We start from the raw sequence: 24,510 nt of genomic DNA, 5'->3' as shown, positions 1-24,510 counted from the left end.
CTGCCGGTCTGAGACATTCAGTATGGGTTTTTTGGGGGGTGGGATGGGAGGGAGAAGCGGGCTGGGGAGGGGTTCTCTCCGTCTCTTGGTTTTCATGGCCATCTCTCCCCCCCGGGTTGCCGTAAGAACGCGGCTCCTGCCCCGGTTCGCCACGGACGGGCCCGGTGGCTCCTTGCCACTGGGGCCGCTCGGAAGGCGACAGCCCGACGTGCGGCCAAAGTCCGGCGGAGCGGGGACGTCTCTCCCCCGCCCCCCTTCCTTCCCCCTGCCTTTTCACTAGTTCACCGGAGCCAGTCATCAGGCATCCCTCTCCTCTGGAAGCATCCCGCCAATTCCTCTGGCTCAAAACGGAAGGGTCGATCTCGAAGGGCGGCCGGTAGATTTTTCCCATCTTCGGCTCAGGGCTGCCTGCCCTCCTCTCCAGGGCACGTTTTAGCGTCTCTGACCTAGTCGGTCCATCGTAGTGTCCAGCGCCGGCTGGGTGCAGAGCACTGGGCCGAGCGCTCGGGAGAGGCCGGCAGAACAATCAACGGACACGTCCCCTGCCCGCCGCCAGTCTAGACGGAGAGACCGACGTGAACCCAGAAGGAAGGGATCTGTCGTTTCCGTTCTGTGCCCTTGGGGCTTAACTCACCCGCACAGGGATTCCTGTAAACTGGAACGGCCTGATGCTTTTAATGGCAGACCGGAACCACGCTGGGAATTTCTTTGATCGTTCTTTACCTCCCTCCGTCCGACCGCGCGGCGGTCAGGGTCTCGTTGAGGCGAAAGGCGTCCTCCTCTCCGCCTCCGTCTTTTTCTCCCCTTCACCTCCTTTGCTACTCCAATCCCACCAGCCCGTTGCCATTTATAAAGTACCGCATCACGCTGAACTAATCGGATAATAATTATAACGATGGCATGTGTTAAGCGCTTACTATGTGCGAAGCACTGCCACCTCGCCGAGCCCAACTAGGGATAATTCAGTCCGTCAGTGCTGTTTTGCCAACCTTAAAGCAATTGTTAAAGCAGTGGTGGGCCAGCCCCATGACTGGCTGTGAAAATCATCTGAGAGACTCTCAGATTGGGGTGGATTCCGTCAGGGGAGCATTCTTAAAAGTATCCCGGCTCTACCCACCCCCCTGGGTGATGCTCTTCATTGAGATCAGACTGAATTATAGCTAAGTCTAGCACTGTGTCTTGACGCGTCCTGTTTATATGGAAGTGGTTTCGTGCCCTCTGAATACTCGATCGAGAACGTTTTCAGAGCGGTTTGGCCAAACTTTAAAGTTTTAATTTTTCTCTTCGTTCCCCTCCCCTCCCTCTCCTCTCCTAAGACCATTTCCACGTGTTTGTCGGCGATCTCAGTCCAGAAATTACAACCGAAGACATAAAAGCTGCCTTCGCCCCGTTTGGAAGAATATCGTAAGTAACCGAAGGCAATGTCAGCCCTCGAACCCAAAACGGCAGCGTACAGGCCGTTTGCCTGAACATCACGCCTCGATTGTTCCCTAGCAGAGAGGTGGAGGGGGGTGGTTTAAACATCTGAACTCAGAAAGGAAAGGTCGCCAGGGAAGAGTCGTGCTTCATTAGGCAGGGTGTGTCAGTCGGCAAATTATCTGGGGAGTGTTTTTCAGGCGGCTAGGCCTTTGCGCTACGCTCGGATGAGTTAAGAACCGTGCCCCTGCTCAGTCAGTTGTATTTTTGAGTGTTGATTGCCTACAGAGCACTGTACTAAGCGCTTGGGAGAGTACAATGGAACAGATAGATTCCCTGCCCGAAATGGGCTTACGGTCTAGAGGGGGAGACAGGCAATAATATAAATAAATAGGTTACAGATGTGGACCTAAGTGCTTTAGGGCTGGGGGGGCAGAGGTGTGGTTTGAGTAAAGGGAGTAAGTCAGGGTGATGCAGAAGGGATTGGGAAAAGAGGAAAGGAGGGCTTAGGGAAGGCCTCTGGGAGGAGATGGGCCTTTCCATAAGGCTTCGAAGGCGGGGAGAGTCATTGTCTGTTGGATAGTCAGTCATTCATTCACTCATATTTATTGAACACTTACTGTGTCTAAAGCACTGTAGTAAGTGCTTGGAAGAGGACAATAGAACAACACACACACATTCCCTGCCCACAGTGAGCTCACAGTCTAGAGGGGGAGACGGACATTAATATACATAAATAAATAGATGATAGATCTACACATAGGTGCTGTGAGGCTGGGAGGGAAGATGAATGAAGGGAGCAAATGAAGGTGACGCCGAAGGGAGTCGGAGAAGAGGAGAGGAGGACGTGGTCCGGGAAGGCTTCTCGGAGGCGATGGACGTTCATTTAGGATTTGAAGTGAGGAAGAGCAGTTATCTGATATGAGGAGGGAGGGCGTTTCAGGCCAGAGGTAGGATGTGGGCGAGAGGTCAGCGGCGAGATCGATGAGATCAAAGTACAGTGAAAAGGTTAGTATTAGGGGAACAAATTGTGTGGGCTGGGTTGGAGGAGGAGAGTAGTGAGGTGAGGGAGGAGGGGGCAAGATGATGGAGGACTCTAGAGCCAATGGTGAGGAGCTTTGGTTTGATGCGGAGTTGGATGGGCAACCATTGGAGGTTCTTGAGGAATGGGAGAAACGTGTCCTGAATGTGTTTAAAGGAAAACGATCCAGTTAGCAGAATGGAGTGTGGACTGTGGACACTCCCAGTCAGTCGTATTGAGCGCTTACTGTGTGCAGAACACTGTACTAACTGCTTGGAAGTACAAGTCGGCAACATATAGAGATGGTCCCTACCCAACAGTGGGCTCACTGTTCTAAGCACTGGGGTAGATACAAGGTAATCAGGTTATAATAAAAATAATAATGGCATTTATTAAGCCCTTACTATGTGTAAGGCACTGTTCTAAGCACTGGGGAGGTTACAAGGTGATCAGGTCGTTCCACCGGGGCTCACAGTCTTAATCCCCATTTTACAGATGAGGGAACTGAGGCCCAGAGAAGTGAAGTGACTTGCCCAAAGTCACACAGCTGACAATTGGCGGAGCCGGTATTTGAACCCATGACCACTGACTCCAGAGCCCATGCTCTTTCCACCGAGCCACGCTGCCATGTGGGTCTCACAGTGTTAATCCCCATTTTACAGATGAGGGAACTGAGGCCCAGAGAAGTGAAGTGACTTGCCCAAAGTCACACAGCTGACAGTTGGCGGAGCCGGGATTTGAACCCATGACCACTGACTCCAGAGCCCATGCTCTTTCCACCGAGCCACACTGCCATGTGGGGCTCACAGTCTTCACCCCCATTTTACGGATGAGGGAACTGAGGGCTAGAGAAGTAAAGCGACTTGCGGCAGACACGTAGCGGAGGCAGGATTAGAACCCATGACCTCCGACTCCCAAGCCCAGGCTCTTTCCACTGAGCCACACTGCTTGTCAAGAACAGTGCTTCTCAAGTGCCGCTTAGTACAGTGCTTTGTACACAGTAAGCGCTCAGTAAACCCTGTCGGCGGGCTGACTTTCTGCCCAAGGGGCTAATTGAGGGAGCGCTTTGTGACGGGGCTGAAACAGGAGCCACAGAGCGGGCTGGAACTCTGGCCGGGTTTATCCGACAAGGGGCTAATCCCAATCAATCAATAATAAAAATAATAATGGCATTTGCTAAGCGCTTACTATGCACGAAGCAGTGCACTTGCGGGGGGATACAAGGTAATCAGGTTGTCCCACGTGGGGCTCACAGTCTTAATCCCCATTTTACAGATGAGATCACTGAGGCCCAGAGAAGTGAAGTGACCATTCATTCATTCATTCATTCATTCATTCAGTCGTATTTATTGAGCACTTACTGTGTGCAGAGCACTGGACTAAGCGCTTGGGAAGTACAGGTTGGTAACATATAGAGACGGTCCCTACCCAGTAACGGGCTGACAGACAACAAAACAAAACATGTAGACAGGTGACAAAACATGTAGACAGGTGATTTATATCGAGCTCTTACTGGGCACAGAGCACTGTACTGAACGCCGCAGAGATGCATTCCCTGCCCACGATGAGCTGACATCTTCATAGGTTCCCTCTTGCTTGAGACACCCATGGAAAATCTGAAGGGAGGGATGCAGCGTGGCTTAATAATAATAATAATGGCATTTATTAAGCGCTTACTATATGCAAAGCACGGGCTTGGAAGTCAGAGGATGTGGGTTCTAATCCCGGCTCCGCCACTTGGCAGCTGTGGGACTGGGCAAGTCACTTCACTTCTCTGGGCCTCAGTGACCTCATCTGTAGAATGGGAATGAAGACTGTGAGCCCCTTGTGGGACAACCTGATTACTTTGTATCTACCCAGAGCTTAGAACAGTGCTTGGTACATAGTAAGCGCTTAACAAATACCATCACTATTATTATTATCATTGTTTTATTATTATTATTGACCCGTGACCTCAATTAAAAGCCGTCACTCCCGTCGAGTCGAGGTACGCATTTTGGCATCTCAATTTGGTGTTCTGTAGCTCTACCTCATGGGAAGGTTTGCATTTCAACGTGGTCTTTCTGCTCCTTAACGTGGGCATGTTTTGACTTTTCCATTCATTCAGTCATATTTATTGAGCGCTTACTGTGGGCGGAGCACTGTACTAAGCGCTTAGGACTTTTTCGAGTTCTGTGTCTTCCACGTTCTCGGTTGAAGTCAGTAGAGGCTAGTGTCTGTTTCTTTCTGAGGGCATACAAAGAAAGGGCAAGTTTCAGGATAGTTAGAAACTCTCCTTGGGCACGTTTTTACGGTTCTGCTCGCTTTTGCCGTAGATAAGAAACGCCTCTTTCCACGATTCAACTCACTCTCTAGTACTTGAAAATAATAATAATGGTATTTGTTAAGCGCTCACTATGTTCTAAGCACTGGGGCAGATGCAAGGTAATCAGGTTGTCCCACGTGAGGGCTCACGCTTTTAATCCCCATTTTGCAGATGAGGTAACTGAGGCACAGAGAAGTTGAGTGACTTGCCCAAGGTCACACAGCTGATAAGTGGCAGAGCAGGGATTAGAACCCATGGCCTCTGACTCCCAAGCCCGGTCTCTTTCCACGCTGCCTTTCAGAAGCAGTACAGAGAGTTCTGGTTATTTCACAGAGTGTCACTGAAGAACAATCAGGATTGCCCTGGCTAATGACATTCGATCCCCACATAATAATAAATAATAATAATAATGGCTTTTGTTAAGCACTTACTATGTGCTAAGCACTTTTCTAAGCGCTCAGGGGGATACAAGGGAGATGCATGTCTGCTGTGTGACCTTGTGCCAGTCACTTAGCTTCTCTGTGCCTGGTAACCTCATCTGTCAAGTGCTCTGCACACAGTAAGCGCTCAATAAATACGAATGAATGAAATACGATTGAATGAATCTGTAAAGTGGAGATTAAGACTGAGAGCCCTATGTGGGACACAATACGTGCTTAACAAATACCACAATTATTATTATCATTATCCTCCTGGTTGTTTTCTTTATGACTTTCTTTCTGTCTCTATATCTGTCTTTTTCCCTAAGAGTTTCATTTTATGTCTTGTAGCTTCCAATCCATCTTTTAACAACTCCTGTTTAAAATCTTTTTGTGCCTCAAGCGAGTGTGTCTCGAGTGTTTTTTATTTCCCCTTCAATCATGCAACCCTGTCTGAAAATGTCTGTTTCTCAAATTTGCTGCTGCCCACAAGTCCCAAAAGGGGATAACGAATGACCCGAGAAAAGTAAAGAATTCAGTTAACTGGCGATGCATGCCTTTTTAATTCCTATTTTTTTCTTTTTTTATTCTGAGTTTTTTTTTTCCTATTTTAACTTTTGAATTGGTAGATTGGGTTGGCGAAGAGCTAGTTGTCCGTCGCATGGTTAAAGAAAGCCATTCATTTAATGTGCTAGTGAGCTGCAGGTGGCCTAAGTAATTGATGGGAATAGCTGCCTTGACCATGTATGACATTTAAAATATTTTGAACCGGGAACCAAGTGCCGTCAAAGGATGTCCATTTCCCGGAGAAGCTAGAGATTTGCACTTTTATGAGATTAATTTGCTACAACAGGGCATCATGAACGAGTTTCTAGTAGAAGAGGTCCACCTGTCTACGTGTTTTGTTGTCTGTCTCCCCGTTCTAGACCATGAGCCCGTTGTTGGGTAGGGCCTGTCTCTATATGTTGCCGACTTGTACTTCCCAAGTGCTTAGTACAGAGCTGTGCACACAGTAAGCGCTCAATAAATACGATGGAATGAATGAGAGAGGAGACATTTGCTTAGAGTATTTTGCTGGGGGAAGAAATGGTTCTCTTTGAAGGTGAAATCTGTTAAGAGCTATGCGTGAAACTCTTTGCGTGTTTTTTTGGTTTCGAGTTTTTTTTTTAAAGTGGCTAATTTGGAATTGTAACGTGGCAATCGCTTCTGATTGCAGGGACGCACGTGTGGTGAAAGATATGACAACGGGGAAATCTAAAGGATATGGTTTTGTCTCGTTCTTCAACAAATGGGTGAGCCATCCGAAAATCTCTCTGTTTGCACTCCACTTGCTGGCCAGCCGATCGTGGGGTTTCCCATGTGAGGCTGGCCTTATCCTCTACCGTTTTGTCTTTTGGTTTGGTTTGTATTTTTTAATGGTATTTGTTAAGCGCTTATTCTGTGCCAGGCACTGTACTTGTCCAGCTGATCGTAGGGTTTCAATCAATCAATCAATCAATCGTATTTATTGAGTGCTTACTATGTGCAGAGCACTGTACTAAGTGCTTGGGAAGTACAAATTGGCAACACATAGAGACAATCCCTACCCAACAGTGGGCTCACAGTCTAAAAGGGGGAGACAGAGAACAGAACCAAACATACCAACAAAATAAAATAAATAGGATAGAAATGTACAAGTGAAATAAATAAATAAATAAATAAATAGAGTAATAAATATGTACAACCATATGTACATATATGGAGAGGGGGATGAGGGGGAGAGGAAGGAAGGGGCTCAGTCTGGGAAGGCCTCCTGGAGGAGGTGAGCTCAGCAGTTTCCCATGTGAGGCTGGCCTTCTCCTCTACCGTTTTGTCTTTTGGTTTGGTTTGTATTTTTTAATGGTATTTGTTAAGCGCCAGGCACCGTACTAAGCGCTGGGGTAGATATAAGCCAAACAGGTTGGACACAGTCCACCTTCCAATCAATCAATCAATCAGTCGTATTTATTGAGCGCTTACTGTGTGCAGAGCACTGTACTAAGCGCTTGGGAAGTACAAGTTGGCAACATATAGAGACAGTCCCTACCCAACAGTGGGCTCACAGTCTAAAAGGGGAAGACAGAGAACAAAACCAAACATACTAACAAAATAAAATGAATAGAATAGATATGTACAAGTAAAATAAATAAATAGAGTAATAAATATGTACAAACATATGCATATATACAGGTGCTGTGGGGAAGGGAAGGAGGTAAGATGGGGGGGATGAGGAGGAGAGGAAGGAAAGGGCTCAGTCTGGGACTGACACACACACAGGACACAGGACTATGAGGCAACTGAGGCCCAGAGAAGTGAAGCGTCTTGCAGGAGGTCACACAGCAGACAGGCGAGGCGGCGGAGCTGGCCTGAGAACCCAGGCCAGGGTTCTTTCCTCTGCTTCTCAACGGGTTCCGTCCCGATGTCATCTCCCGCCTGCCATCTGGCTATCATCCTCTGTCCCTCGCTAGCCCAGCGTCCCTGGGCAAATCACTTTACTTCTCTGGCTTCAGTTCCCTCGTCTGTTAAATTGGGGGTGAAGACTGTGAGCCCCATGTGGGACAGGGACTGCGTCCAACCCGACTAGCTTGTATGATAATGTTGGTATTTGTTAAGCACTTAGGTGCCAAGCACTGTTCTAAACACTGGGGGAGATACAAGGTAATCAGGTGATCCCACGTGGGGCTCACAGTCTTATTCCCCATTTTGCAGATGAGGAAACCGAGGCCCAGAGAAGGGAAGCGACTTGCCGAAGTCACACAGTTGGCGAGTGGCGGAGCCGGGATTAGAACCCATGACCTCGTACTCCCAAGCCCGGGCTCTTTCCACTAAGCCATGCTGCTTGTGTCTAACCAAGCGCTTAGAACAGTGCTTGACACATAGTAAGCGCTTAAGAAATACCATTATTACCATGATGATTATTGTGATTATGATTAAGATTGTGAGCCCCACATGGGACAACCCAATCACCTTGTATCCTCCCCAGTGCTTAGAACAGTGCTTGACACATAGTAAGCGCTTAAGAAATACCATTATTACCATGATGATTATTGTGATTATGATTAAGATTGTGAGCCCCACATGGGACAACCCAGTCACCTTGTATCTTCCCCAGCACTTAGAACAGTGCTTTGCACATAGTAAGCCCTTAACAAATGCCAGAATTGTTATTATTATTATTAGTGGAGAAACAGTAGTTCCTTTCCTCCTGATAAAAACAAAAAAAACCTCATTTTCCCAAATGAGTTCCCTTCTCCCCTTTAGATGATTTGTCAGTTTTCAGAAGGTTGAGGCTCCGTCAGTTTGGAAAGAGAAAGTCTCCCTCCCCACCGGTTCTGCTGGGATGGAGAGGGGATTTGGGAGCTTGGAGAGGAGGGAATTGGGCACGAGGCAGCGGAAGGAAGTTTTGGAAGGGAGACGATGGTATTTGTTAAGCACTTTCGTGTGTGTCAGGCACCGTACTAAGTAGATGATAGAGAATCAGGTCAGACATAGCCCCTGTCCCACGTGGGGCTCCGAGACTCAATCCCCATTTTGCAGATGAGGTAACTGAGGCGCAGAGGACGTGAGGGGACTTGCTCAAGGTCACACAGCAGACAGGTGGCAGGGCTGGAATTAGAACCCAGGTCCCTCAGACTGCCAGGCCCAAACCCTGTCCGCTGAGCCACTCTGCTTCTCCTCGACGATTGCCAGGAGATGCTCCGTGATTAAAAGTGGATTTTCTTTTCCGGTCTGTTCCGTGTGTCTCGTGGAGGACAGGATGCCGAAAACGCCATTCAGCAGATGGGCGGCCAGTGGCTCGGCGGACGACAGATCAGAACTAACTGGGCGACGCGAAAACCCCCGGCTCCCAAGAATACGTACGAATGTAGGTACATCGCCGGCGGGGAGAGGGGACGGGAGGCCCGGTTTCGGAAAGGAATGCCAAAGCGAGGCCAGGCTGTTGGCCTGAAGAGCCGGGCATTCATTCAGTTGTATTTATTTATTTATTTATTTATTTTCGTATTTATTGAGCGCTTACTGTGTGCAGAGCACTGTACTAAGCGCCTGGGAAGTACAAATTGGCAACATATAGAGACAGTCCCTACCCAACAGTGGGTTCACAGTCTAAAAGGGGGAGACAAAACCAAACATACTAACAAAATAAAATAAATAGAATAGATATGTACAATTAAAATACATAAATAGAGTAATAAATATGTACAAACATATATACATATATACAGGTGCTGTGGGGAAGGGAAGGAGGTAAGATGGGGGGGATGGAGAGGCGGGGGATCCAAGCTAGTCAGGTTGGACCCAGTCCCAGTCCCACGTGGGGCTCACAGTCTCAATCCCCATTTTACAGATGAGGGAACTGAGGCCGAGAGAAGTGAAATAATAATAATAATGGTATTTGTTAAGCGCATACTATGTGCCAAGCACTGTTCTAAGCACTGGGATAGAGTCAAGGTGAGCAGGTGGTCCCCCGGGGGGCTCCCGGTCTTCATCCCCACCCTCCAGATGCGGTCACCGAGGCCCAGAGGAAGTGAAGTGACTCGCCCAAAGTCACCCAGCTAAGTTGCGTAGCGGGGATTAGAACCCGCTACCTCTGACTCCCAAGCCCGGGATTTTGTCTGCCGTTTGACCTTGAGCAAGTCACTTCACTTCTCTGGGCCTCAGTTCCCGAGCGCTTACTGTGTACAGAGCACTGTACTAAGCGCTTGGGAAGTAAAGTTGGCGACATATAGAGACGGTCCTTACCCAGCAACAGGCTCACAGTCTAGAAGGGGGAGGCAGACAACAAAACAGAGCATGTGGACAGGTGTCAAGTCATCAGAATGAATAGAATTAAAGCTAAACGCACATCATTAACAAAATAGAGTAGTAAATATGTGCAAGTAAAATAAACAGAGTAATAAATCTGTGCAAACATATCTACAGGTGCTGTGGGGAGGGGAAGGAGGAGAGAAAAAAGGGGGCTCAGTCTGGGAAGGCCTCTTGAAGGAGGTGAGCTCTCCGTAGGGCATGTGCCCGGCTAGATGCCGAGGGTCAGAGGGGTGGTGTCATGAAGATGAGATGGCCTGGCTCTGAAGTTTTGTTCAGGGCGCGTGGGGTGAAATCCTTCGCACGGCTCCCTGCCGTCGGGGAAGATGGAGAAATCGGTAGCACCGCGAGAAGACGGCTTACGATCATTTGTCCCGGAGCGGAAAGTGCCGTGCCCCGGCGCTGCCCTCCCCCCACAAAACGTCCCCCTTTCTTCCCTTCCCCCAGCAAACACCAAACAGCTCTCATACGACGACGTCGTCAATCAGTCCAGTCCGAGCAACTGCACTGTGTACTGTGGTGGGGTCACTTCGGGGTTAACAGGTAAGCGCGTCATCTGCTGACTCCTCGGGGAGCCTTGGAGCGGGGGGGAGGAGGAGGGGTTTCGCCCCTGCCCCCCTTTCCTCTCCCCACTGTAGTGTTAATAATAACAACACTAAGAATAATAATAATAATGGTGGTGTTTGTTAAGCGCTTTCTATGTGCAAAGCACTGTTGTAAGCGCTGAGGGACATACAAGGTGATCAGATCGTCCCACTTGGGGCTCACAGTTTTAATCCCCGTTTTACAGATGTGGTAACTGAGGCACAGAGAAGTTAAGTGGCTTGCCCAAGGTCACACGGCGGTACCGGTTAAGCGCTTACTGTGTGCCAAGCGCTGTTCTAAGCACTGGAATAGATACAAGTTAGATTGGACACAGTCCCTGTCCCCCATGGAGCTCCCAGTCTTCATCCCCATTTTCAGAGGAGGGAACTGAGGCCCAGAGAAGTGAAGTGGCTTTCCCAGCGTGGCTCAGTGGAAAGAGCCTGGGCTTGCGAGTCAGAGGTCATGGGTTCGAATCCCGGATCCACCACTTGTCAGCTGTGTGACCTTGGGCAAGTCACTTCACTTCTCTGTGCTTCTGACCTGATCTGTAAAATGGGGATGAAGACTGGGAGCCCCACGTGGGACAACCTGATCACCTTGTATCCCCCACCCCCAGCACTTAGAACAGTGCTTCGCACACAGTAAGCGCTTAACAAATACCATCATTATTATTATTGCCCAAGGACACCCAGCAGACGTGGGGCGGAGCCGGGATTAGAACCCAGGACCTTCTGATTCCCAGGCCCGGGCTCTAGCCACGACGCCCCGGTGTTTTCCCACCCCTCAAGGCCTGGGAGGGGGAACTGAAGTGCGGAGGTCCTGAAACGGGATTTCTACTTTCGTTTCAGAACAACTGATGCGGCAGACTTTCACCCCGTTTGGTCAGATCCTGGAAATCCGAGTCTTTCCGGATAAAGGATACTCATTCATACGGTACGGGTCGTGTTTTGGGTTGTTTACATTTTATTTTTTCCACCGTGGCCGTTTCTTCTGCCCGCGGACGAGCCCCTCCTGACCTGAGGGAGCCCTCCGTGGCCACCGGCTTCGTGGGGGTGGCCGGCGCGGCCCGTCAGCCCGTCCTTATCCCGTCTCCACCCCCGTGGTTGCTCCGGGCCAGGCGCCAGAACGTCCGAGTGGCGTGGACTCGTCCGGGCGAGTGCCCACCCGGACGGGGGGCGGCTGGCTGGATGGGAGCAGGCGTGAGGGGGCTCGAGTTGGGGTGATTTTCCTGGGGTCTCCTTAAGCAACAACCTCCACATTGTGGCTCAGTCCCCCCCACCCTGGAAGAAGGGGCTTTGAATCTGTGCCAATCCTCCCCACTGTGCACCTCTAATGATAAATGCTTAGTACAGTACCTCTAAGCGCCCTGTGTACAGCGCTCTGCACACAGTAAGCGCTCAATAAATACAACTGAATGAATAATTTCCCCCCTCCATCCCCCCCTTCTTACCTCCTTCCCTTCCCCACAGCACCTGTATATATGTATATATGTTTGTACATATTTATTACTCTATTTATTTTACTTGTACATATCTATTCTATTTATTTTATTTTGTTAGTATGTTTGGTTTTGTTCTCTGTCTCCCCCTTTTAGACTGTGAGCCCACTGTTGGGTAGGGACTGTCTCTATATGTTGCCAATTTGTACTTCCCAAGCGCTTAGTACAGTGCTCTGCACATAGTAAGCGCTCAATAAATACGATTGATGATGATGATGATAATGATGATGATGGCATTTGTTAGGCGCTCACTAGGAGCCAGGCACTGTACTAAGCACTGGGGTGGACACAAGCCAACCAGGCTGGGCCCAGTCCCCCATCCCACGTGGGGCTCACTGTCTCAATCCCCCTTTTCCAGATGAGGGAACTGAGGCCCAGAGAAGCGAAGTGACTTGCCCAAGGTCACTCAGCAGACAAGTGGCAGGGCTGGGATTAGAACCCAGGTCCTTCTGGCTCCCAGGCCCAGGATATACCCACTATGCCACACTGCACCTTTATCCGGTCCTTCCCCCCTGCCCGTTGCCAGGGAGGAGGGTGTCCGTCTTCCTCACTTGTCACCTTTCCCAGACGGAAAGCAGTCTTGTAGACTGTGAGCCCACTGTGGGGTAGGGACTGTCTATATGTTGCCAACTTGTACTTCCCAAGCGCTTAATACAGTGCTCTGCACACAGTAAGCACTCAATAAATACGATTGAATGAATGAATGAAAGGGTCGTTCCCCCCCACCATCTTTTTTGTTATAATCAATGGTATAATGTAAACCTAATCATTTTGTCATGGTTTTTCCACTTGGCATATCTGCTTTACTCCTTTGCTGCCGATCTATTTCCACCGGCTTTCATTCATTCATTATTCATTCATTCAGTCATATTTATCGAGTGCTTACTGTGTGCAGAGCACTGTACTAAACGCTTGGGAAGTACACGTCGGTACCACATAGAGACGGTCCCTACCCAATAGCGGGCTCACAGTCTAGACTTTGGAAGATTTGTTTTCTCCAAGCAGTTATAATAATAATGATGATGATGGCATTTATTAAGCGCTTACTATGCGCAAAGCACTGTTCTAAGCACTGGGGAGGTTACAAGGTGATCAGGTTGTCCCCCGGGGGGCTCGCGGTCTTCATCCCCATTTTGCAGTTGAGGTGACTGAGGCCCAGAGAAGTGAAGGTTCTTGCCCAAAGTCACACAGCTGACAAGTGGCGGAGGCAGGAGGCAGGATTTGAACCCATGACCTCTAACTCCAAAGCTCGTGCTCTTTCCACTGAGCCACGCTGCTTCTGTTATGTGGCGACTTGCCCCTCAGAAATTCGTCAGGATTTTTCATTTGTTCAGTTCATTCGATCGTATTTATTGAACGCTTACTGTGTGCAGAGCACTGTACTGAGCGCTTGGGAAGTAAAAACTGGCAACATAGAGAGGCGGTCCCTACCCAACAACAGGCTCACAGTCTAGAAGTGGGAGACAGACAACAAAACTTAAAAGGTTTTCTGAGGAATTTTCCCCGTCCCCAGTAGTCCCTTTACCATCGGTCCACCCTGCTTTCCTGATGATGATGATGATGACATTTATTAAGCACTTACTATGTGCAAAGCACTGTTCTAAGCGCCGGGGAGGTTACAAGGTGATCAGGTTGTCCCACGGGAGGGCTCACAGTCTTCATCATCATCATCAGTCGTATTTATTGAGCGCTTACTGTGTGCAGAGCACTGTACTAAGCGCTTGGGAAGTGCAAGTTGGCAACATATAGAGACAGTCCCTACCCATAGTGGGCTCACAGTCTAAAAGTCTTCATCCCCATTTTCCAGATGAGGTCACTGAGGCCCAGAGAAGTGAAGTGACTTGCCCAAAGTCACACAGCTGACAAGTGGCGGAAGCGGGATTAGAACCCATGACCTCCGACTCCAAAGCCCGGGCTCTTTCCACTGAGCCACGCTGCTTTCTTGTGACGGGGGAGAGGTCGTTGGCACAGGGGGCACCCCGAGAATGCTCAACCACAGTGGGCCCGGGGGGCGTCTGCCCAGCAGGCCGGCTCCAGCCACCCTGTCAGCCCTCCTGGGGGTTGGACCGGCATGGGAGGGGCTGCTCTTGGCCTCCCCGCCTCGCCCCCACAAGCCTCAGGGATCGGGGACTGTAGTAGCCACCGCAGCTCGGCTGGCAGGATGGGAGGTAGGCTGGGGGTCCCTCCACCGCTCCGGGGCCCCTGGCCTTACTGGCTACTGTAAAAAACAATGGCACTTGTTTAGCGCTTACTATGTGCCAAGCACTGTTCTAAGCGCTGGGGAGGATACAAGGTGATCAGGTTGGCCCACGTGGGGCTCACAGTCATCATCATCATCATCAATCGTACTTATTGAGCGCTTACTATGTGCAGAGCACTGTACTAAGCGCTTGGGAAGTACAAATTGGCAACATACAGAGACAGTCCCTACCCAACAGTGGGCTCACAGTCTAAAAGGGGGAGACGGAGAACAAAACCAAACATACTAACAAAATAAAATAAGTAGAATAGATATGTACAAATAAAATAAATAGAGTAAAAAATATGTACAAACATATATGCATATATACAGGTGCTGTGGGGAAGGGAAGGAGGTAAGATGGGGGATGGAGGGGGGAGAGGAAGGAAGGGGCTCAGGCTGGGAAGGCCTCCTGGAGGAGGCCCATATTACAGATGAGGGAACTGAGGCCCAGAGAAGTGAAGTGACTTGCCCAAAGTCACACAGCCGACAGTTGGCGGAGCTGGGATTTGAACTCAAGACCTGTGACTCCAAAGCCCGGGCTCTTTCCACTGAGCCACCCTGCTAGCCAGAGGAGTGTTGTCACCCAGGGCCCTCCCCTCCTTGTCCGAGCAGAAAACAGTTTGCTCGCAGGCCTCCCTGCCCACGGGGCGCGGCACAGCGTAGCGGGTTCTCATCGCGGCTCCCCCACTTGTCCGCCGCGTGACCTCGGCCAAGTCCCTTCCCTTCTCTGGGCCTCAGTTCCCTCATCTGGAAAACGGGCATTGAGACGGTGAGCCCCACGTGGGACGGGGACTGTGGCCAACCCCATTTTATTGGTAGTAATAATGATGGTAGTTGTGAAGCGCTCGCTAGGTGCCAGGCACTGTGCTAAGCGCTGGGGGTAGATACAGACAAATCAGGTTGGACGCGGGCCCTGTCGCACGTGGGGCTCACGGTCTCCAGTGCTTAGTACAGTGCCTGGCGCATAGTAAGCGCTGAACAAGTAGCACAGTTGGTGTTATTCATTGGGTCGTATTTATTAAGCGTGTAAACTGTGTGCGGAGCACTGTACTTACGTGGCTTAGCGGAAAGAGCCCAGGCTTGGGAGTCAGAGGACGTGGGTTCTAATCCCGGCTCCGCCACTTGTCTGCTGTGTGACCTTAGGCAAGTCAGTTCTCTGGGCCTCAGTTCCCTCATCTGTAGAATGGGGATTAATAATAATGATGGTATTTGTTAAGCGCTTATTATGTGCGAAGCACTATTCTAAGCACTGGGGGATACAAGGTGATCAGGTTGTCCCACGGGGGGCTCACAGTCTTAATCAATCAATCAATCAATCAATCGTATTTATTGAGCGCTTACTATGTGCAGAGCACTGTACTAAGCGCTTGGGAAGTACAAATTGGCATCACATAGAGACAGTCCCTACCCAACAGTGGGCTCACAGTCTAAAAGGGGGAGACAGAGAACAGAACCAAACATACCAACAAAATAAAATAAATAGGATAGAAATGTACAAGTAAAATAAATAAATAAATAAATAATAAATAAATAAATAAATAAATAGAGTCTTAATCCCCATTTTATAGATGAGGGAACTGAGGCGCAGAGAGGTTAAGTGGCTTGCCCAAGGTCTCACAGCTGACAGGTGGTGGAGCTGGGGTTCAAACCCGTGACCAAAAGTGTGAGCCTCATGTGGGACAACCTGATTACCCCGTATCTACCCCAGTGCTTGGCATATAGTAAGCACTTAAATAGTAATAATAATGGTGGTATTTGTTGAGCACTTACTATGTGCCAAGCACTGTTCTAAGCGCTGGGGAGATTACAAGGTAATCAGGTTGTCTCACGGGGGGGGGCTCGCAGCTTTAATCCCCATTTTACAGAGGAGGTCACTGAGGTCCAGAGAATCAATATGAATCGTATTTATTGAGTGCTTACTGTGTGCAGAGCACTGTACTAAACGCTTGGGAAGGACAAGTTGGCAACACATAGAGACGGTCCCTACCCAACAGTTTGCTCAGAGAAGTGAATTGACTTGCCCAAAGTCACACAGCTGACAGTTGGCGGAGCCGGGGTCTGAACCCGTGACCTCTGCCTCCAAAGCCCGGGCTCTTTCCACTGAGCCACGCTGCTTCTGTAATACCACAGTCATTATTATTATTGCAATATAGCCGTGAAGAGACTGTCTCTGCCCTCAGCGAGCTCGCAGTCTAAAGGGCGGGCTCACTGGAGCGCTTAGTCCAGTGCGGCCCGCCCCGCAGTGAGCGCCCAATCAATCAATCAATCAGTCGTATTTATTGAGCGCTTACTATGTGCAGGGCACTGTACTAAGCGCTTGGGAAGTACAAATTGGCAACACATAGAGACAGTCCCTACCCAACAGTGGGCTCACAGTCTAAAAGGGGGAGACAGAGAACAGAACCAAACATACCAACAAAATAAAATAAATAGGATAGAAATGTACAAGTAAAATAAATAAATAAATAGAGTGATAAATATGTACAACCATATATACATATATACAGGTGCTGTGGGGAAGGGAAGGAGGTAAGATGGGGGGATGGAGAGGGGGACGAGGGGGAGAGGAAGGAAGGGGCTCAGTCTGGGAAGGCCTCCTGGAGGAGGTGAGCTCTCAGCAGGGCCCAATAAACCCCACCGCCGGTTGGGGGGCCGGTCGGGGCCTTTGACGCCCGCCCCGTCTGTCGGGACAGGTTCAGTTCCCACGAGAGCGCCGCCCACGCCATCGTCTCGGTCAACGGAACCACCGTCGAGGGCCACGTCGTCAAGTGCTACTGGGGTAAAGAGACCCCGGACATGTCCAGTCCGGTCCCCCAGGTGAGTGTCGGCCCCCCGGCCCGCGCTGGCCGCCCCTCAGATCCTCGCCGACAGGCGCCTCCGCTTCCCCCTGCGAGTGTGTAAGGGCTGTTCCTAAATGTATTATAGTTCCAGAGTGGTGTTTCATGGATTGCAGTGGTGACATGGTGATTGTGACCTCCTCATTTGCCTTCCCCCAGTGGATTTAAAAATGCTCCGCCAAACGTAACAGGGTATTCAATCTTCGTGTTTTTTTTTTAATACTCGATAGATTTTTTATTTTTTTCTGGTTTGGTTTGGTTTTTTTTTTCCTTCTCCACGTCCCGTCCCCCCCCCCGCCCAAACTCACCAGCATGCTCCGGTCCACTAAAAACCCCGGAAAGCCAAGCGGTCCGCCCCGCAGGACGGGGGGTCCCGGCGAGGGGCCCGCGGCTTCCCCCTCACGTCCCGAGCCCCCGGAGGAGAGCCTCCCCTCGGGGGCGGGGGTTGGAAGCGGAGGACCAGCCGGCTCCCACGCGGACTCCTTTTCGCCCCAGCCCCCCTCCGGCCCCCACGCGGGAGGTGAGGCCGAGGGTCGAGCGGATTAGTGTCGGCGGAGCCCTCGGAAGGCTTAAAGATGACTTAAAAAAAAAAAACCACACAAGCACACACGAGCCGAGGACCGGGGGGAACCCGCTGAGAGCCCCCCGCGGAGGTCACCGACTAGGGGAGCCCCTCGCTGTTTCCGTTCCTCCCCCGACCCCCCGCCCCGGACGCGACGCGGCCCAGGCGCTGGCGGCGACCCCGAGACGCAGCGGTCGGGGCGGAGGGCCGGGCCGCGCTAACTCCGGCCGTGGCCGTCTCGTTTCGAAGCAGAGTCAGATGGGCTACCCCCAGGCCTACGGGCAGTGGGGCCAGTGGTACGGCAACGCTCAGCAGATCGGCCAGTACGTGCCCAACGGCTGGCAAGTCCCCGCCTACGGGATGTACGGACAGGCTTGGAACCAGCAGGGATTCAAGTAAGCGCTTCGGGGTTCGGGCGGGGCGGGGCGAGGGGGTCGGGGAGGGGGCCGAGGCCGGGGAGCGGGCCGAACGCCTCGGATTCCTCCTGGACCGGGAAGGGCCCCGGTGTCCCCGGCCCGCCCCTCATCTCTCCCGAGGACCCTCACCCGGAGAGCCCACCGGCTGGCCGGGTCGACCTTTTCCGCAGATGGGGCGGAGGTGGCGGGCGGGGGAGGGTCTCCGGTTCTCACCTGGCCGGAGAGCCCGCCCAAACCCTGCCCCTCTCTCCACTCCCCATCTTCTCTGAGAGCTGGGGTTTTTTTCTGGGACACAGCTTTTAAAATTGATTCTCTCTCTGTCACCCTCTCTTTCTCCCTCCCCCTTCTCTCTCACTCTCTTCCTCCCTCTCCTTCTCTCTCCCTCCCACTCTCATTCTCTTCCTCCCTCCCCGTCCCTATCTCTCCCTCTCTTCCTCCCCTACTCTCTCTCCCTCGCTTTTTTCCTATCTCTCACCCTCTCTTTCTCACTGTCTTCCCCCTTCCCCCTTCTCTTTTTCCCTCTCCCTTTCCCTGTCTCTGTCCCGCTCTTTATCTTACTCTTTTCCTCCCTTCCCCTTCTCTCTTCCTTTCGCTCATTCTCCCTCTCCTTCTCTCTCCCTCTCCCCCATCTCTCTCTCCCTCCTTCTCACACTTTTCCTCCCTCCCTTCTCTTTCCCTCTCCCTCCATCCCTCTCCCCTCTTGCTGTCTTCTCCCTCCCCTTCTCTCACTTTGTCTCTGTCCCTCTCTCTTTTTTCATCTCACCCTGTCTTTATCTCCCTCTCTTCCTCCCTCCTTCTCTCTCTCCCTATCTCTCTGTCCCGCTCTTTATCTCACTGTCTTTCTCTCTCCTTCTTTCTCATTCTCCCTCCCCTTCTCTCTTTCTCCCTCTCCCTCCTTCCCCCTTTCCCTGTCTCTCTCTCCCTCTTTCTCACTCTCTTCCTCCCTCGCTCCCTCTCCCTCTCTCTCCCTCCTCCCCATCTTCCTCCCTTCCCTTCTCTCTCCCTGTCTCTCTCCCTCTCTTCCCTCTCCCTATCTCCTTTTTCCTATCTCTCACCCTCTCTTTATCTCACTCTCTTCCTCCCTCCCCCTTCTCTCTCTCCCTCTCTTCCTTTCCCTGTCTGTCTCACTCTTTATCTCTGTTGTCTTCCTCCCTTGCCCTTGTCTCGCATTCTCCCTCCCCTTCTCTGTCTCTCTCTCCCTCTCCCCCTTTGTCTCTCCCCCTTATTTCTCTCTGTCCCTCTTCCTCTCTCCCCTCTCCTTTCCTTTTTCCCTCTGCCTTCCTCTCTCCTCTCCCTCCCCGTGACCAGTCAGACGCCGTCTTCAGCGCCGTGGATGGGTACAAATTACGGAGTCCAACCACCTCAAGGGCAGAACGGGAGCATGTTAACCAACCAAACTGGCTATCGCATGGCCGGTTATGAAACCCAGTGAGAGAAAAGGACTCTGCAATCTTTGAACACCAGTAGCTCGAGGCTGCGGGAGGAGCGTTGGAAAGCCTTTTGTTTACTTCAAAAAAAGAAAAAAGATTTATCAAATCAAGTCAGTGCAAATGTCAGATACGATGTATTTATTTAAAAGAAAGTTCATTTTTTTAATCATGAAATTTTGCGCACCCAAGGGGGGTTTTTTTCCACAAGACGAGAATCTGGGTGCCTGCCAATTTTTGCCTTCTGTTCCTCTTTTGATATGTAATGTTTCTCAGATCCTTGTTCAAAACCCAACAAATGCAGGGATGGTTGTGCCCCCTTTTTAAAAAAAAAATTGGGAGGCAGAAAATTGCACAATGTCGAACTCTTTTTTTTTTTTTTTCCACTGAAGTAGCGCGCACTTCTAGTTCGCATTCCTAATAGGATTTAAGGCATGTAATATAAAAGTTGTACAAAAAGCCAAAACTGCCCAGCCCGGGGGTCATTCGGAGCCTCCAGATTGTGCGTGATTCTGTGGTTTTTTTTTTTTGTTTGTTATTTTTAAAAAGGCATTGTCTAAGCTGTCCATCTTCACTCTTGTTCCATCGGGGTTTTTTTTTCTACTCTAAATTATTAGTTTACATCGTTTTGTATCTCTCCATTTTTAAAAAATTTGTCTTGCCTTACTTAAATTATTGTTCAATGGGGAAAAAACAGAAACGCACTCGACACCGAAGTCGCAAAACTATCTCAGATGGATTTAACAGTTGCATTCATTTGGCGTTTTATATGAGAAGGTGCCTAGAGAAATCCCTGTTGGATTTGTTTTAGAGGATTTTTATCTTCTGTGATGAACTTTGCCGTGTACCAGGAAGTATAAACACCTGTTACAAAAGAAAAAAGGACTGAAATGTGATCAATTCCTATGAACCAGCCTGTTTCATCTGTCTACTTCTACTTCGACATGTATTTCGTTATCATGTAAAAAAAAATCTTAGCAAAGTAATATTTTGCACAGCGAGCGAACTTTGTATGTCCTATCCTTCCTTCAAGGTTTGATGCAGAGCCGACGGGAGGTTTTTATACACGAGGTTTTCAGTTGTCTGCACGTGATGATCAAATACACACTTTTGGTAGTCTTTGAATACAGAAGTCATCCGCTCTGATTTTTCAGAAACCGAGGCCACCGAGCGGTGTGTGCGGAGGCGATCATCCGCTGTACTCCCGTCTAAGTCGATTTACTCCAGTCGAGTAAGTGGACTTGATTTTTGCCGCGTACAGCCGCATCTGGGAAACGTCTGTGTGTCTGGCGTGGAGTAGCAGAGTGCTCCGAAGTCAGCCTGAAGAACCGAGTCAGGCAAAGCGGGTTTTTAATTTTAATTTTAATTTTTTGTTTTTTTTTAAATGTTCAAAGGCCAAAAAAAAAAAAGTGTAGCCTACCTCCTTAAGCAGCCTTCGAATGTCACTGCGGTTTTTTCCTGATCCAAAGTTTTCGCCACCCTCCCATCCAGAATCCCCCCCTTAGCTCACGTCACTGTCCTTGTGGGACGGCTTCTTTCCGGGGCATTTCAGAGTCCCGCGTGAACTACTCTCGGGTTTTTTGGTTCGGTGTCGTTTTTCTTCTCCTCTTTGAAATGAAGGTCGACTCGTTCTCTCTCGGTGCCCTCCGTTCCTTGCGTCCGATTCGGGGAAACTCCGTTTAAAACCCCGAACGCTCAAAGCAGGGTCAGAAGGTGGGAGGTTTTCCAGAAGTGAGGCTTTGAGGCCGGGCTGACGTATCTAAAACTGCCCCCCGTCCCGAATCACGGCCCGGTAAAAGAACCTGCGTTAGGAATTGGGCCGCTCCGAGGCCCGTGAAGGTCCCCCCGGGCCAAAACTGGGTTTGGGGGCGCGCGTCTCGGAGAGAGACGGCCGACGTCGATCGGAGTCCGCGCGAAAGACCCCTTCCCCGGGAAAGTAGCTTTAAAAGGGAACGATCCCTCTTCAAAAGCAAATCTCCAGGCCGCCGACTAGATTCTTTCGTAACTTTAGATTCTCGGGTCTCATCTCTTTGCGGTTTAGGGCACTTCTGATGATTTGGACTTGGGCAAAAAGTTAATTGATTAATGATAGCATTTATTAAGCGCTAACTATGTGCAAGGCACTGTTCTAGGAGGCTACAAGGTGATCAGGTTGTCCCACGGGGGGCTCACAGTCTCCATCCCCATTTTCCAGATGAGGGAACCGAGGCCCAGAGGAGTGAAGTGACTTGCCCAGAGTCACACAGCTGACAGTTGGCAGAGCCGGGATTTGAACCCATGACCTCCGACTCCAAAGCCCGGGCTCTTTCCACTGAGCCAAGCTGCTTTTCTGTTTGCCTTCTGAGCCTCACTCCTGCCCCAAGGAGTGACAGAGAGGGGACGGCAGCAAACCGGATGGGCTCCTCGGGTCGGCGAGTTGGATTGACAATAGTTACAGGGACAAACTTTCCCTCCCTTCTCCCCTCACGCCTCCCCCTGCACCTCCAATGGACGGAGCGGACGCCGTTTTTAACGGCAGGTGTCCGTTCGGGTGGTGGGTCCAAACAGAAATGCCCAGCTACTGCTTAAGGGGAAGAAAACGGGAGTAAAATCCCATTTAGTGAGAAGCCAATCCGTTGCCCTAAGCGTTTCCACCAATACAGCCGTCAAACCAGTTTTCAGATTCCTCGCAACATTAAGACCCATTAAAGGGATCCTCCTCCCTTAATCTCCGGCGGTAGGATCAGGTAAGGAAAATTCGGTTTCCACATTACAGTCGGAGAAATCGCCAGCTCGTAATTGGAAAGGACCCGGCAAAAACGAAGGACCGATCGGGCAAAGACCCGATTAAACGCGGGCGGTCGTCGTCACGGGTGGTATTTCTCGAGCGCTCACCAAGTGCAGGGGAGCGTACTGAGCGCCCGGGGGGGGAGTACGCTCCGGCAGCGCCGGCGGGCACGCGTCCCCGCATCCCAGCGTACCGTGTCGAGACCCGACGGGTGATTCAAGTTGGTGTTTGGGGGGTTTTGCAGGGCGAGGGGGATTGTTTGTCGGAAATTTTAGATTCCTCGTGATCCTCCTGGTGAACGCGTTTGTGTACGGAGCGGAGCCAGAAGTGAGAAGCCAAAAGGAGTCCAACCACCCAAAATAGCCTCGAATCCGTCGGTGGCGGTGGATCGATACTCCCGTCTGAGCGCGGCGGTATTTATTCGCTGTTTCGGTTGCCAAAAGCGTGTCTGCGGAATTCCTTCCCCGCCGAAACCTTTAATCCTCCTGTCCGCTGGTGCTGTGATGGACGTGTGGGTCTGTGCTCTCCTTTGTCGTCTCTCTCCAACCCACCGGATCTTCTCCCTCCTTTTCTTTGGGATCCTCCGCTCTGTCGGAGGAAACTGGAAACGAGTTCCATTTTCATTGTCGTATTTATCGAGCGCTTACTGCGTGCAGAGCACACAGTAATTTTGCATTAAAAACCTCAGCGGTCGTGAGTGTGGAGTGGAGCCGGCCCTAACGAGTCAGGAAATGAAAAGATTGTCCGAAAGTGAGAAACCTGGAAGGAGGGAAGCGGTGCGAGGGTGTGGTTGTGTGGTTGTGTAGTTGCGTGTGTGTGTGGTGGGGGGTTGCGGGAGAGCGAATCAGCGTTCAACAGCCCATTTCTTGGCCCCCGGGGGTTTTTGCCTTTTACTTGAATTTTCATGTATTTTGACCTTTGTGTTCTAGAATTTCAAGAGGTTTTATTACAGAACAATCAAAAGAGTGTGTTGAAAGCCATTGAGGACCTTAATAAAAATGTATGTGGATCCGTGCCTCGATTTACTAGTCTATTTTAGTTCTTTTCTTAAGGAGTTCAATCCGTCGGCGGTATGTATTGAACTCTTACTAAACACAGCGGACTGTACTGAGCACTTGGAAAGCGTTAGTTCGCTGGGATTTCCTGGGAAAAGACTAGGTGATTTTGATGTATATATGTATATATATTTGTACATATTTATTACTCTATTTATTTATTTTACTTGTACATATCTATCCTATTTACTTTATTTTGTTAGTATGTTTGGTTTTGTTCTCTGTCTCCCCCTTTTAGACTGTGAGCCCACTGTTGGGTAGGGACTGTCTCTATATGTTGCCAATTTGTACTTCCCAAGCGCTTAGTACAGTGCTCTGCACATAGTAAGCGCTCAATAAATACGATTGATTGATTGATTGAATCAATCAAATAATGGTATTTATCGAGCACTTCTTGAGAGCCCAGCCTATTACCTGTAGCCGTTGGGGGAGTCTAATAGAGGAAGTTGATACACAGTCTCTCCCCGTGGAACTTAGTCTACTGCTTATAGAGCACTGTACTGAGCGCGTGGGAGAGAGCAATAAAGCGCCTCCCCTCATGGAGCTTACAATCCATTCAATTGTATTTGTTGAACGCTTACTGTGTGCAGAGCACTGGACTGTGAGCTTGGAAAGTACAACCTCGAAAGCAGCGTGGCTCAGTGGAAAGAGCGCGGGCTTTGGAGTCAGAGGTCATGGGTTCAAATCCCTGCTCTGTCAATTATCGGCTGTGTGACTTTGGGCAAGTCACTTCACTTCTCTGGGCCTCAGTGACCTCATCTGTAAAATGGGGATGAAGACTGTGAGCCCCACGTGGGACAACCTGATTACCTTGTAAACTCCCCAGCGCTTAGAACAGTGCTTTGCACATAGTAAGCGCTTCGTGGCTCAGTGGAAAGAGCCCGGGCTTTGGAGTCAGAGGTCATGGGTTCGAATCCCGACTCTGCCACATGTCAGCTGGGTGACTTTGGGCAAGTCACTTAACTTCTCTGAGCCTCAGTTACCTCATCTGTAAAATGGGGATTAAGACTGTGAGCCCACCGTGGGACAACTTGATCACCTTGTATCTCCCCCAGCGCTTAGAACAGTGTTCTGCACATAATAAGCGCTTAACAAATGCCATCATTATTATTATCATAAATACCATCATTATTATTATT

The 24,510-nt window shown here is 50.2% G+C and overlaps 1 protein-coding gene across 8 annotated transcripts in view; it reads left to right on the top strand.

The window, feature by feature from the left end:
* TIA1 (TIA1 cytotoxic granule associated RNA binding protein) overlaps positions 1-21,187 on the top strand; it is a 50,684-nt gene extending 29,497 nt beyond the window's left edge. For 5 of the 8 annotated variants that reach the window (XM_038747173.1, XM_038747169.1, XM_038747170.1 and 2 more), the window contains 8 exons: positions 1,317-1,404; positions 6,378-6,453; positions 8,936-9,044; positions 10,430-10,525; positions 11,416-11,500; positions 17,001-17,124; positions 17,956-18,101; positions 19,431-21,187. In XM_038747173.1, the coding sequence (XP_038603101.1) occupies positions 1,317-1,404; positions 6,378-6,453; positions 8,936-9,044; positions 10,430-10,525; positions 11,416-11,500; positions 17,001-17,124; positions 17,956-18,101; positions 19,431-19,554 (848 nt within the window). In that variant the 3' untranslated portion in view covers positions 19,555-21,187. The remainder of the gene's footprint in view (positions 1-1,316; positions 1,405-6,377; positions 6,454-8,935; positions 9,045-10,429; positions 10,526-11,415; positions 11,501-17,000; positions 17,125-17,955; positions 18,102-19,430) is intronic. The other 3 variants (XM_038747171.1, XM_038747166.1, XM_038747168.1) reach the window with 1 other exon arrangement.
* Positions 21,188-24,510: the final 3,323 nt, after the last annotated feature.

This window comes from Tachyglossus aculeatus, chromosome 5, assembly GCF_015852505.1.
Source record: "Tachyglossus aculeatus isolate mTacAcu1 chromosome 5, mTacAcu1.pri, whole genome shotgun sequence".
In the NCBI taxonomy this organism is placed as follows: Eukaryota; Metazoa; Chordata; class Mammalia; order Monotremata; family Tachyglossidae; genus Tachyglossus; species Tachyglossus aculeatus.
The sequence above is the reverse complement of the archived record's forward strand: the minus strand, read 5'-3'. Positions and strand labels throughout refer to the sequence as shown.